This window comes from Hordeum vulgare, chromosome 1H (genome assembly GCF_904849725.1).
Source record: "Hordeum vulgare subsp. vulgare chromosome 1H, MorexV3_pseudomolecules_assembly, whole genome shotgun sequence".
Lineage (NCBI taxonomy): Eukaryota > Viridiplantae > Streptophyta > Magnoliopsida > Poales > Poaceae > Hordeum > Hordeum vulgare.
Window position 1 is genome coordinate 496,950,767 of NC_058518.1, and position 14,828 is coordinate 496,965,594.

Here is a 14,828-nt window from a genome sequence, read left to right on the forward strand (position 1 = left end):
GTACACCTTTCAAGATGCCTAATGTACCGAGACGGAGTGAGTACTAATTGACTCGACTCGACGACTGGAAAATAATGTGTGACTAAGGCCATTTCTAACAGATTCTTTATAACCGATTAGTGCAGTAAAAAGATACTTCACTAGCTGGAACCTAGTCGATCTCTTGTTCGTCGTAAGGGAGTAAAAATTTTACTCCGGCCTTAACCCCCCCCCCCTTATATTTACTCCATAGCGGGGCAGCTGAGCCGATCCGGAGCTTCGATCTGCGCCGCCACGAGAGTCGTGTGTCCTCCTCAATTGGATCTTCCTCAATCAGCTATCACCGCCCACGTATCCATGGCGTCGCCCTCGCCCCCTGTTTGACTTCCCCGATGTCCACGTGTCGCGGCTGCCGCAAAGGAGCTACCACGACTTCTGGCAGCGGGGGTGGGGTACTTGGATGTCCGATATGCGAGACAAGACTCCGGGAGATGAGCCGACACCATTGCCTCGGCTCCTTCCACATGGTCGAATTCGCTGCGCTTGAGTATGACCATTGGGATGTCCGGCTACACGGATCTGAGGCATGCCTTAACCTCCCGTTCGAGACGGTGCATGTCCGTCTCAAGCCGCCGTCGTCGGGGATTGTAAGTGCGGCGATGGCACAGGAGGATCGGGCGGCGAGGGAGTTACTCGCAGCGGAGGCTATCAAAATGTATCATCTTAATATATTACTGAAATGATTATATCCTCTCATCACTCTAAATTTAATCTAGACATTACTTTCCCTATTATTTGGAATATATGGAAAGCTAGGAATGATCTTTTTAATAAGAGAAAAATGGAGTCCTTTGCAGGTCATTCATGCCACAAAAAGCTTTGCTTAATGCAGGATCAGTGGAGGAGTAAGAGGGGAAGAATATGTACTCTTTCAATAACTATACTAGTATATGTCCAAGCTCAAATATGAAAATTCAAATTGCAGGTCCTTCCGCCTAAATTGATGCAACTTACAACTTGGAGGTGGCAATAGATGAAGTTGGTCTTTGAGTCTTCATAATGGATGATATGAATAATCATTCAATATTTATGCAAGCTTATGTGTAAAATGTCCATTTGGTTTTGCAGGTTGAATCATTGGGATTAATTGTTGCAATAGTTGCGGTAAAAGCATTGAGTTGGGGATCTTTTGCTTTTCCTCTGATTGCAAGACACTATTAGAAGCAGCTAAAGCAAGAAATTGCATGGAGCACCCTGCACATTGGAGGATTAGACATGTCCTTGCAGAATGCTTTAACTCCAGTTATGGTCTTGGTTCTTGCAAGATCAAGCACATACCTACAATTATGACTATATATCATAGCCTATTCTCTTGCCAACAAAGCTTTATGCAAAGACCCTCTTCTAGATATTCCATATTATGTAGCAAAGCTACAAGTTCAAATGCCAAGAAGACTCTGGAATTAATCTCCTTTACTTTCCAAAAGTTGATTGGTGTGCATTGTTTGGGATGTACATGCATAAAATCTAAACCCTTCATGCGGGTTTATTATTGCCAAAACAATTGCTTGAAACTAGCGGAATAAGCTTTTGGCACTACAAAGATCACGTTGTCGGTTCCATTCACTGCGGTTGTTGGGCGGTGGTGGCCCGATTGTACCGTTGTATTAATTATAGCCAGTACTACCACTATTCCAAGCAGTTGTACTTCTTGGGACTTAGCCACGCCCAACGGCTGTGGCTGGTGGAACCTCAGGGCCAACTTTCTGTTTTGGCCCGGTTGTAGGGCGGTGGTTGACCGGTTGTTCCACTAATATAGGAACACCAGTTGTAGCGGCCTAGCAACCGGTTGTACCGCCCAGTGCAAAATGGTTGTAACAGTTAGAAATCTGGGGGGCCTATATAAGGAGGGCTTTCTTCTTCCTCCCTCTTATCTCTTACCTATCTCTCTCTATCCACCATTGATGCACTCAAGATTTCTTGTCCGATCTCTCTCCCTAGCCACCCAAACTTGTTGTCTTGCTAGGGATTGAAGTAGGAGACCTAGATCTACACTTACACCAAAGGAAAATTGATTCCACCCAAGTTCTTGTGTGGATTTTGTTACTCTTGGGTGTTTGAGCACCTAGATGGAATAGGTCACCTCGGAGCCACATTCCATTGTGGTGAAGCTTCGTGGTTTTGTTGGGAGCCTCCAATTGAGTTGGGGAGAGAGCCCCAACCTTGTTGTAAAGGTCCGGTTGCCACCTTCAAGGGCACCACTTAGTGGAATCACGGCACTTCGCATCGTGTGAGGCCGTGAGGAGAATATGGTGGCCTTAGTGGCATCTTGGGGAGCATTGTGCCTCCACACCGCTCCAACGGAGACGTACTTCCTCTCAAAGAGAAGGAACTTCGGGAAGACATCCTCGTCTTCATCGGTTCCACTTGTTGTTATTTCTTACCTTTACTTGTATTTACTTATTGCTTATTGTTGTTGTCGTTAGCATCATATATGTTGCTCACCTAGTTGCATATCTAGACAACCTATTTGTTGCTAAACCTAATTTTTTTAAAGAAAAGCTTAAATTTGTTAGTTGCCTATTCACCCCCCCCCTCTAGTCAACCATATCGATCCTTTCACCCTGCTGCCACTGGAGGGTAGGACAAAAGATGTCATGTAAGTTCTTATCGCAAGCACGTATGACTATATACGGAAAACATGCCTACATTACATTGATGAATTGGAGCTAGTTCTCTATCGCCCTAGTGTGTACCTATGACATGATCAATGTCATCTAAATCATTATCCATCACTGATCCACATGCCTACACTTTACATATATTGAATCTTGCTAAGTTACTATTGTTGCTGCTACTGTCACACCTTCTACTCAATTGCTACTGTTACTACGATTACTACTGTTACTAAAATTGCTGCTATAATTGTTACTGTTACTACTATCATTTGTTGTGCTACTAAACCCTTGCTGCAGAGAGATATCCCAAGTGCGGTTGAATTGACAACGCAACTGTTACGGCCAATAAATATTCCTTGGCTCCCTTTGTGACGATTCCATAAATTAGGGTAAAATACTATTCGTGAAGACCGTCGCTATCCCCTACACTTGTGGGTTATCATACTCTCAAGCCATCTGTTGCACTAAAAGGTTATTCACTACCGGTTGTGCCTAGATAGCTTGTGGCTTTGGTCATGCCATTGGCTTATTGTTGTGTAATAGTGACAATAGATAGCTATAGAGAAAGTGGTGTGCCCTTGGTTGGCAGGATTTTCTTGCCTTTTGCGCTGGCATATCCTCGGAATCAAGTACCAACAACATAAATGCATAATCATCATACGAAGCCTCTCCCAATGTAAGTATTATAAGAGTATAATGCAGTGCAAAAGGATGATGTTACAATATAAATAAGGATGACAGAGTGCTATGATACAATATCATACCGCAGAAAACGAGAAAATAACTCACTTCTTGAAAGTTGATACATATGGCGTAACATTTCGATTACCAGAGTCTGAAGTAAATGTGAACTTCTAGAGCCTATTGGACTGTAGTAATATCAAAACATCCGAATAGGAAAAATATACGATTAAAAGATGCCATGCACCATGCAATCATGTAGGATTTCAAAACAAAGGAATCATGCAATAAATGCCTTTGGATGTTGCACGGAAAAAAGGATTTTGAGACGATTGAGAGGAGACAGTAGGGAGAGATTGGGAGAGTAGAGAAAGTAGAGAGTTTGTGTTTGAAAGTGTATTGGGCTTCTCAAAAGAAAAAGAAAAATGTTGGAATAGAGTGGTGTGTCCTCTTGTATCTTATAGGAATTCAAAAGTACATGAATTTGGGTGAAAGAGTGTTTGATAGCACAGAAAAACAATGTAAAACTATGAAGAGGTTTGAATGGATGGAATTTTTTCTTCAAAATATAGTACAAGACCATTATTAATAGAAAATGAGGCATGGTAGGGGCCTTCCGTACTGCATTATGCTAAAAAAAAGTAGTACAAATGAATCCTATAAAAAGATTTCTAAGGATTTCAATTATGCGAATCAAAAGTCCATCGCAGGAAAAGATCCTAAGGATTCAAATCCTCTATTTTTTTATGGAAAATGCGGACTTCGAGTCAAAGGAGCCATAAAAAAGGTTTGAGCTCGTGTTCGGGGGCATAGGAATGGATTCCATGCATAGGACCTGGTAATCCCAATCATAAATATGGTCCAAAGGGATAATATAGAGAAAAAAATCCTTAGGATTCAATTACTCCAAAATTTCTACGAAAATCATCATTTAATCCAAAGAGGCCCCTAATTGGTTTTATTTGCAGCCCCCATGGAAATGTCGAATTGCCTTCCCGTCTCTGGCCAATCCATGCACTATAACTAAGAGGGTGTTTGTTTACATGGACTTTTTGGTGTAGGGACTAAAAAAATCCCTTTTAGTCTCATCTAAATCAAACATGAGCGACTTTTAGGGACTAAAAATAGGCATTTGGGACTAAAGAAAGAAGACCCTGAGGGAGAGTCTTTTGGGGACTTTTTTCAATAGTGCCCCGGCTTTTAGCATGTCATTTAATAACCTCTAGTCCATTACTAGGGGTGACATGATCTTTTAGCATGTTATTTAATAACCTCTAGTCCATGTTTAGTCCCTGGAATCAAACAGGTAGGGACTAGGGACTTTTTAATTAGACTAAAAAAATCCTACTTTTTAAATTAACGGGGCCTAAGCCTTGAATGGTAAGCTGGCAGTTTTATTTCTTTAAAAACAAAGCAAGGTTCACAGGAAGCACTGCACTCTCGTTATTTGTTAATTAAAAGAGAGAAAACGTTAAACATTTGCAAGGTATGGCCGTCGAACGTTCCTGCCCCTCAAAGTGCTGCCTGCACCCATTGCATTTGCATGCATCATCGCTTTACATGATCCCGGGATCTCATGCAGAATATTCCTCCACACGGCTGCTGCTGCTGCATACGCCATTCAAAGTGCAGCCACCACATCGAAAAGGCCAACCATTGTTTGGGCGGTCACAATCTTTTCCGGTCTTGCAAATAAAAAAATACAGCTACCAAGACCCTAACCAACTATTCTTGCTAACTCAGCATTGGTTCCATATATAATTTGATTATTAGGGGTTTTGACGTGGCGATTAACTGAAAGCCCCCTTGCACTTTCATGTGACAATGCTCAACTTTCTCATGTGCTGGCTACCATGCATCCATGTTCGTTCATGGGAGCTCGTGATGTGCCTCCGGTCCCTTTTCAAGGTATCACGGCGGGATATTCCGGAGAACGAACATGCATGCATGGGAGGGGGATTAAGGGTCGATCGGCGATGGCGAAAGGAGAGGGGATACCCTAGAGGATATACTGCATATTCGATCATCGGAGCTTGTCTCATGAGAGCACGGGTTTGAAAGCATGTTTCTACCTTTTTTGGTCCGTCTATTAGATATGCTCGTCTTTCAACTTGTTTGTCTGAACCACAATGTCACGCAACACGTAAAGCCATGCCTCGACTTTTCAGACATGGTCCCACCAATCCCGACAGGGGGTAGGAGGAGTCGTGGCGGCAGTTTTACTGGAAGGAGCCTATCTTTTCTTGACCCGTTAACCGCATTGCCGTGTGTGCAAATTGTTCTGCTTCTCGGGACATTCTTACGGATAAATCCGCTCTTTTGGAAGACTTCGTTTTGGTCACCGACCATTGAAAAATAAAATGCATATTTTCATGCGTAATTCAAATATAGCGTGCACGGCAGTGCAAAAACACTTTGAAATGCCATGATATTGTAAGGCTAAAATACACCTAGCGGGTGGGAGCAACACACGCTTCCACATCCCATGAAACGTGCATCGTAAGTAAACATGTTTATTTAAAAAAAATGGAAAGAACATGCCTAGTTCCGGTCACAGATTTTTCCGGTCTTGACCAGGTGGCTTTGCTTAACTACCACTACAACTATTGCTAAGCTTTGGTTCCATGATATTCATTAGTGGTTTTGACGTGGCGAGTAGCTGTCTGTACTTTCTTGCAACTACTTTCATGTGCTGGCTACCATCCATGCATGTTCGTTCATGGGAGCTCCTGATTTCTCTCCGGCTCCTTTTTAAGGTATCTCGGCGGGATATTCCGGGGAACATGCATGCATGGGATGGATTAAGCGTCGGCGTCGATGGCGAAAGGAGGGGGATAACCTAGAGGATATGCCCTCTATTTGATCACCAGAGCTTGCCACATGAGAGCGCGAGTTTGAAGTACATTCACACCTTTTTGGTTCACCTATTAGATATGTTCGGCTTTCAACCCGTTTCTTTGAACCACGGCGTCACGCAACGCATAAGGCCGTGTCTCGACTTTTCGGACATGGTCCCACCAAACCCGACAAAGGGGGAGGAGGAGTCGTGGCGGCGGTTCTGCCGGTAGGCGCCTATCTTTTCTTGACCAGATTACCGTGTGTTTAAATCCTTTTCTTTGTCCGCATTGTCATGCATAAATCCATTCTTTTTGAAGACTTTGTTTGGCTACCGACCTTTGAAAAAAAGAAAAACTCGGTCCAATAATAAAAGTACTCTATATTTTCACAGATAGTTCAAGTGTAATGTTCATGACACCGCGAAAACACTTCGAAATGACATAATATTGTAAGGCTAAAGTACACCTAGCGGGTGGGGACACACTTCTTCAATTGACGAGGTACACTTCCACAACTCATGAAGCGTGCATTGGAAGTAAACATGTTTTAGTTCCGATCGAACACAAGTTGTTGTTATTTCTGCAAGGGTTAGTGTTTGATTAGCAGCTGCGTCGCCAGTTCGTCACTGCCCCACTAGCGGCGCACTTGTGGGTGGAGTAGGTAGAGGCGACGGGTAGTCTATTTCTCCATTCAGCAAAAATGAAATGCATGCACTCTTCTTGTGTCATTGTCTGAAAATCCAAAAGTAGCCAGCTTAGCTTAGTGCTAATCAAAAGGGGTCCGAATTAGGGAAAGGGCCAGCGTGGCAGAGCAGAGCTAATCAGGCGCCATGAAATGCACTCGTGTGGGTGTTGCTTCATTGAGGTGTTGACACGTCAGACGTGTCGTCTTATTTGGGGTTGCTTAGTCGTAGTTGGGTATTGACACGTCACAAATTTTTATTTCAAGCATTGGCACATCACCAGTTTATAAGCCGTGTTGTGCTGTCGGGTTAGTTGGGTTGCAGATGTGAACACCCCTCCCAGCCATCATCTAATGGTTGTGGATGAAGATTAGTCTAGATCTCCCTTGATAACACATGTATATGTTGCCTCCTAATCATGGTTATCGCCTCTTAATTACTCCCTAGTTGCAATTAGCATGCATGGAACTTTTTGATGTTTCTCATGCTTAAAAGAATGTTCTTTACTTGCTAGTACTTTATAATTCAAGAAGAAAAAAGTGCTCATGGTGTCCTTATTTGTGAGGTGTACGTAGTATAAGAAAATTTCAAACAATGAGCAACAGGTAAATACGCTGTGTTTTCATCTTCATTTGTTTTTTTTTTCACGTTTTCTTTGGCCGCTAGCCATGTAAATACCTTGTGAGCTTCTTTCTATTATAAATCACACTGCATGGGCTTTCTCTATGATGTTTCGATCAAAGAACAATGAACTGCTATAGACATATAACTTTCTTGTGCTTGTAAATTCATGCTTTATACGATATTGTTTTAAATCAACAATACATATTTAAATGTATGAATATGTGTACAAATATGATACTATACTTGCGAATGTCAAGCAAAATGTTTTTAAGTTTAATTATGGTAGTAATAAGCATGCTTTGCATGTGCACCTTAGCTAGTGTAATGACTAAGATCACCTATGGTAGTTCTTTTCTCTCCAATTATGGAGAAATTTAACACAACATCACTATTCAAAGAGTGTACATATCAAAAATGACATCCACGGCTTCAAGAAAGCCAGTGATATTATTACAAAATATGTTCCAGCCTGACTACCTTTGCAATAGTATCAACCAATATCCCCGAATAATTATTTTTGAGATGTGTCTAGCATCATTTAGCTAAAACAAGTACCATGTTGCGAAGGCGTATACAGTGCTATAGTTTGCATAAGGATAAAGCAGATCCTTATTTTCTGAAAGCCTCAATTACAATATATAGTTGAGGGCCATATCAAGATCACATAGGTCATAGGGTGCCTAACAGAGTAACAGGTAACAATCTTTGAGCAACGGGAGGACTGTGCTACTGTACATAGTGCTGCTGCCACAATTCCATTTCCCTCCTCAACATAAGTCTCCACCAAAGCTCAACAGAATAAATGGCGCAAAAACCGTGCTCCGCTGTACAACCCCCACCAGCACTAGTACACCAGATCTTGGAGCCACAAGGTCAAAACTAATGGCCCTTCGGTACTTGATGGTAACGTTTACGGATCTTAACGCGCAAGTGGACCGTCGGTGTAGTTATACCAACGTGTATAATAAATTGAACTGAAGATTAGATATAGAATACTGTACATGTTTGAAAATTAGGTTAACTACACCCAACAGTATTTATTTAAACTTTCTTTCAAAGTATCCGAGGATGGTCTGCAAATTGTAATGGCAATGGACCGGTGAAGATCATGCAGAGGAATTTGGAAACATCTCCATCCGCCCGTCGATATATGATATTGGTGTTCGTGATATATGAATTATGATGAGTGCAACCCCAGAAAGGCGGTACAGTTCATGTCGTCGTACAACTGATAGCTGAGTTTATAAAAGAAGGATTTTAGAGTCTTCATGCCAAACTTTATGGCTAAAGTACCTGTTAGTCTTGCAGTATATACCATGCTATGTACCCAGGAGCTTTCTTCAGAGTCCAAGTGTTCAATTTTTTTTTGTGAACGCGCAAAAGCTTTGTGTGCCATTCCATTGAAAGAACTCATTTTTCAACTGTTCATCGGACTAATGTTTTCCAAATGGGAGCTTACTCGAAAAATCATCATATTAGGATATCTCAGAATCTTCCTGAGGCAAACCTTTATTACAAAGTAAAAAAAGCTTAGACCACTATTTCGGCATATTCGCTGCGCACTTTAGCTTTCCAATCTAGGCGAAACAGGTCGAAATTGGACGAATGGAACCTCACAAGAAAAAGAGAAAAAAGAAAGTCCAAAACCACTATTGCAGCATATACCTTTGTCCCCTTTAAGCTTGATTTGAACCATAGGAAGGGATGATCATGGCCTTTTTCTTGTCACAAGACAGGCCTGTGACAGATATGGAGATAGAGATAGATGAACAGATTGCAACAAAGGGGAGGGAGGAGGAGGGATTGGATAAGCTCTACTTCCATTCCAAGACACAAAGTGGGGGATGGAAGGTAACACCTAGAAAGGAACTTGGAGAGGATATGCCCCAATGTGAATGCTGGGAACAGTTCCTCCATTACAATCCCAGGGAAGTGCTTTGTTTGTGACCTGCAAGCAATGGCACCCACCAATGGTGCCATGGCATGGCTTTGCATTGCCTTTGGTGTAAAGTGCCTTTGTGCACGCATCATTGCCCTCAACCTCCCTGCCTTTCTTTCTTTAGGTGTTGCTGGCAACTTTGGATTGGTGGAGGCTATGTAGATGAACATGGTTCGATTAATTAAAGCCTCGGCGATTAGCTTTCAGCGTGAGGCCTACAGAGATCATGGTTAGATGGGGATTTTCTCCAGTTATGCTAGTGCTTGGGATGAACATATGTTGATAAATTTGTCGGCTTAGCATCATGGTAGCATAAACTCAATTGTTTATCCGCAATGAAGGCCTGGAATTTCATGCATGTCCATGATATCCATTGGTCTGCATTGGTGTTGCTATCTGAAAGGGACTTGCCTATGTGAAACTAAGCAAAGCAGACTGCAAACCTGCACAACCACAACCACCAAAATTGCTCCAAGCAAAAGAGAACGCAAACCAAAAGTCAGAAGCACCAGAGTAATCACCAAAGTTCACCATTAAGCGCCTCAGGTTAAAACTAAAACTACTGAACCGAAGGCGAAAGAAAATTACTACGCACACGGATTATACTAACTGAAAGCATCCTTTGGTGCTAACGCCACTCGCATCATTTCTATATATATTGCCTTGGAAAGTGGATGCCTAGGGAAGAAGAAAGGCGCCACGGTGAATCGAATCATGGCCAAGTTGATGTTTCTTAACACAAAATCGATGCGCAAACCCTTTGCGCATTTTCTTCTAAAATTATAATCGCCAAGTTGACTCGAGTGAACGTGAGAGGACATATACTGGTTGGTTTCCAATTTTGTTGTGTACTACAGGTAGATCGGCGGTCTCCGTGGGATTGATGGGCATATCAAAAGGAAATGGGAGTATGATCATCCACAGAAAGTGAGAGGTGGCAAATGATTATTCATCATGCCCACTGAGAGTAAACTCAGGATTTATTCCTTGTCCCAGGAGTTAGTGCCACACTACGTCTGGCTGCTGCGCCTTCAGGATCAAAACGGATCTACTCTCTACTGTCAATTGATGCTCAACTTTGCTGAGTGAATGGATGGATAACTCCTGATTGAGTAACCATGATGAGGTTGCTGGTAAAAAATACATCCATATCTTAGACAAATTTAAGACAACTAATTCAGGGGGGGGGGGGGGGGGGGGGTAAAGGATAAGCTCTAGCAATGCATCAACTTTACTGAGTTAATGAAGGGATGACTTGCCCTCTTTCCGGTTACTAGTGAAAAAACGGCTTTGGTAAGTACAAAGGATAAGCACTAACAGTGCATTGTTTGTGAACCACTAGATTGTCAAACTAACGCATAACTACAACAAACACAACATTTCAGTTACATCTGCAGAAGCCCGGAAGGCGTGAGATCTCGGACCAGGTGGGAACCAAACAACAAACACAACATTTCAGTTACATCTGCAGAAGCCCGGAAGGCGTGAGATCTCGGACCAGGTGGGAACCAAACATTTCAGTGTCATTATTTATGCATTGAAGAGTAGACAGTGGACATGGCAGGGATGTGTATCAGAACACATTCAACAGCGTATGGTGAAGGAAACAAGAAATGGAAAATCAGTGTAGCTCTATAAACTACAGGAGCTGATCCACACCAGGGTATCCAGATTCTAAACTTATCAAGACACTGGAGCTGATTACATGAGAGGCATAGCTCGAGAGGCTTGTGCGTTAAAATGACGATACAGAAACAGGGCCTTCAGCTTCGACTCAAATCTTTGAATTAGTTAAGGAGAACAAAAGCAACAGACGCGTATCTAGAATTGATCGAGGAATGTGCAACACCAGCATCAAGGATCGCTTGGTATTGTCGACATGAACACAAAACAGCAACCTTCCTTGATTCATCGTCTTAATTTAAGCAGCAACAGCGACACTCTCTGGCTTATCTGTTCCTTCTTGTTGAATAAAGGACTTGTCTATTCCTTCGATGTTGGTTATCCTCAGCTTTGTCAATTCCTGGAATTGTCACAGCAGACAGTAAGAACATATCGAGAGGACAATGTCCATAATGTCATGTAATGACTGGAAACTGAAACGGTATGAAATACCTGACGGTGTCCCCTTGTTCGGCGGTAATTTTTCCTCCTTTTCTTCTTGAATATAATAACTTTTGCATCTAGAGCCTAAGAAAGATCGTCAAGAGAAATGACCTCAGAATTGTGCAGTAATATATTTACAATAAGACCCTGGTAATACCAAAACCAGGCTCTGGTTGAGTAATTATAATAAGTATATGTACTAACTGCAAGACTGCAACAGTAAAGGTTGGAGCTTAGACACTCGTCATTCTTATCAGTGTTGCTGTACATGTCTGAGCACATAAAATTAATTTGGTTTGCGTCCTGGAGAATTCTCGCCTGGCCTGGCGCATGCCTGGACGTTGCATGTATGTTGTTTGGTTCAGATCCTCAAAAATCCTGGTTTAGCCTGACCTGGCGCATGCCTGGACGTTGCATGTATGTTGTTTGGTTCAGATCCTCAAAAATCCTGGTATAGCCTGGCCTGGCGCATGCCTGGACGTTGCATGTATGTTGTTTGGTTCAGATCCTCAAAAGGCCTGGTACGGCCTGGCCTGGGTTTGCATGCGGGTGGTTAGCCTGGGCAGTGAAGCCAGGGAGGTAGTTAGCCTCACCCAGGCGTGCGAGTTTGAGCACCGGGCGACACAAATCGCCTGCCTGGACTTTAATGACAATAACTATTCTGCCTACATGGGCTCATGAGCTGATTTTTTTGTATTCCTAATAATTATCCAGGCCAGGGCAGTATCCAAATGCCTCTCTTCCAGCGTTGCCTGACCAGGCAGCAGAATAACCTCAACCCGTGTCCACACCAGCCAGTATTATTGCCCAGGCACGAAGCCGTGGACACAAACCAAACTAGCCCATAATGCCAGTAGAATAAATAAAAAAGTAGCAGAGGTAGGAGGGCCAACCACTAGATGTTTTCCATGAACTAATAAGCATATCATTTCTGGTACATTTTGATAGTTTGGGGGGATCAATGCAATCCAATGTGGTGCCCAATGAATTAGTTCAGGTCCTAAAAGAGGGACCAAAAAAGGTCCATATTGGTATAACCAAGGGAAGTGTATGGGATAAATAAAATAATTTATAATTTTCAGTGCAAACAATCCTGCTATTGGGCACATTGACAGTCTTAATGATGGTAGCACAATAGACGAGTACATCAGCTTTCAAGTGCAGTGATCAGATCAGTAACTAGGCATAGAATAAGAAGACTGGCATGCAATATGTTAAGACAAGGATATTCAGATAAAGCTGAAATCTGCATACATATTGCCTAGTGCATAGTTTGTAGAATGCAGGCATAACATTTAATCAGACACACTTACGAACTTGCTCCAAGAAACAGAGTTCATAAACCATTACATGGGCTTCATTCTAATGAACATGACAGGAAAAAAAAGATAGATCAAAGAAGTGTCATCCTTACATGCTCTTCGACGACAGCATGAACAGTAGCATCAGTAAGAGTTGGCCTCCCAATTATTGTTTGGGCTTGTGAGCCAAGCATGAGAACTCGATTTAAAACTAACTGCACCAAGTGATTCAAATGACGACAGCATCAGAAAAATTACCAATTGAATGAGAAGCACAAGCAGGCAGAGATCTATGTTTGCTACTGGAATAATTAAAAGAATTTTATCAACTAGCACTGGTTCACCGCAGTTGTTCCATCATCTTGGTTTGAAAAATGGTGCGTTTAAGAAAAGTATGATAAGGATGAGGAGCTGTGGCTCGTGACACTAATGCAACTAAAATTAGAAGGCCCCTATAATGATAGTTCTAATCAACCTGTCAACCACAACAATTCATGTTTTCAACAAGTCCATAGTCCATACACTTCACCGAGCTTAAAATTCAATTCTTGGTACATTATACAGCATCCTCTTAAGCAGCTTCCATGAGGAAAGATGAATATAAAAGTTATCATACTTGATTGAACAACTAATTAGAACGAATACTCTCAAAATTTCCAGTCCCCAACATGCATAGGGTAAAATCAAGGGGGCCAAAGTGCTACAGGATATTCCGAGATAACAATGGGCACACCATATCTAGACTAATCATGAATTGCATAAAATTCTCTCATCGGCTCAGAATTTGAGGTTTGACCATAGTGATAGATATAATCCATCAGCAAATGAACAGAAGATAAGCCTGCATACTACAACTTGAGAGCTTGTAATCACAGCGGCTACCCTATTAGTCTTGGTCACAGGTTGCAGCTTGAACTGAGAAAATTACATGCAATCGAAATAATTGCGCTTCAAGTGCCACATTACCTTGTCATTCACATCGCAGAACTTGAGCCTCTCCGTGAAGATGGAGTCGCCGTTGCTCACCTTGAACTGATGCGAACCAATCTGCAGGAACAAGCAACAACGCGCACCGAGGTCACGAACCAGATCCACTCCCCGGGTGGCCCGACCGGAGCCGACCCGAAGCGCAAAACGGAACAAGATTCGGGCTTGACCTGGACGACGGCGAAGACGGGCTCGTAGGGCTTGAAGGGCTTCTCGTCGGCGCCGAGCGGGCCGACCACCTTGTACCCGATCTCGTCCGCCTCCGCCAGCTTCTCCTCCTCCGTCTTCCCGCTGGGCGGCTTCGCGGCGGGCGTCTCCTCGTCGTCCTCCCCCCACTCGTCCCCGCTCCCGTCCTCCTCGTCCTCGTAGTGCTCCTCGTCGTCGGACGAGCGGGTCGCGAAGTGGCAGCGCGGGGGGGAGAGCCGGGGCGAGGCGGCGGCGGCGCGGGGGGCGAGGGGCCGGGGCAGGGAGGTCAGGGTCCGGGCCGCGATCGAGGCCGGCGCGAGGGGCTGGGGGGCGTGCGGGGCGAGGCCGCGCGCGAGGAGGCGGAGAAGGCATCGCCGCGTCGCCATGGCTACGGCGGCGGCGGCGGCGGCGGCGGAGGGAGGAGACGAGGAGGAGGAGGGGAGGGTAGAAATGGAAATGTTTATTTTGCCAAGCGGTTTTGACGAGGGTTTAAGGGAGGGGAGTGACACTGCCGGTGGGCCCTGCTCACAGCGTGCCGCTGGGGAAACGGTTACCGGCGGATATGCGTGATCCAGTGGCGAAGGCGCACTTTTTGTAGGGATAGAGATGCGCTTTGACACAAATTGTGTTTATAAAATTCCTGACCTAAGTTGAAAATGAAGCGAAATATGTTGCCCAGAACAAAAATTTACATGTTATGTGTGTATTCTTAGTTCTTTGTGGCTACACCTCGGCTCAAGGAGCGCCGACGAGGAGGGGAGGATGGAAAGTGGCGACCAAACGGTTTTGACGAGGGTTTGACACAAGGATGAAGGAGAGATAGCGTA

General features: G+C 43.6%; 1 protein-coding gene across 1 annotated transcript; it reads right to left on the bottom strand.

The window, feature by feature from the left end:
• Positions 1-10,925: 10,925 nt before the first annotated feature.
• Positions 10,926-14,387, bottom strand: LOC123449844 (50S ribosomal protein L21, mitochondrial-like). The gene is made up of 5 exons (XM_045127196.1): positions 13,986-14,387; positions 13,795-13,875; positions 12,942-13,043; positions 11,537-11,611; positions 10,926-11,444 (listed from the first exon to the last, which is right to left on the bottom strand). Exons 1-5 carry the CDS (start codon positions 14,385-14,387, stop codon positions 11,343-11,345), a joined length of 762 nt encoding a protein of 253 aa, XP_044983131.1. The 3' UTR covers positions 10,926-11,342.
• Positions 14,388-14,828: the final 441 nt, after the last annotated feature.

Excerpts from the sequence above, each read along its gene's own strand:
- LOC123449844 (XM_045127196.1), bottom strand. The coding sequence starts at position 14,387 with ATGGCGACGCGGCGATGCCTTCTCCGCCTCCTCGCGCGCGGCCTCGCC. Across the intron at positions 13,876-13,985 it reads CCGTCTTCGCCGTCGTCCAG|ATTGGTTCGCATCAGTTCAA; the intron begins GTCAAGCCCGAA and ends TTGTTCCTGCAG. Across the intron at positions 13,044-13,794 it reads TCTGCGATGTGAATGACAAG|TTAGTTTTAAATCGAGTTCT; the intron begins GTAATGTGGCAC and ends CACTTGGTGCAG.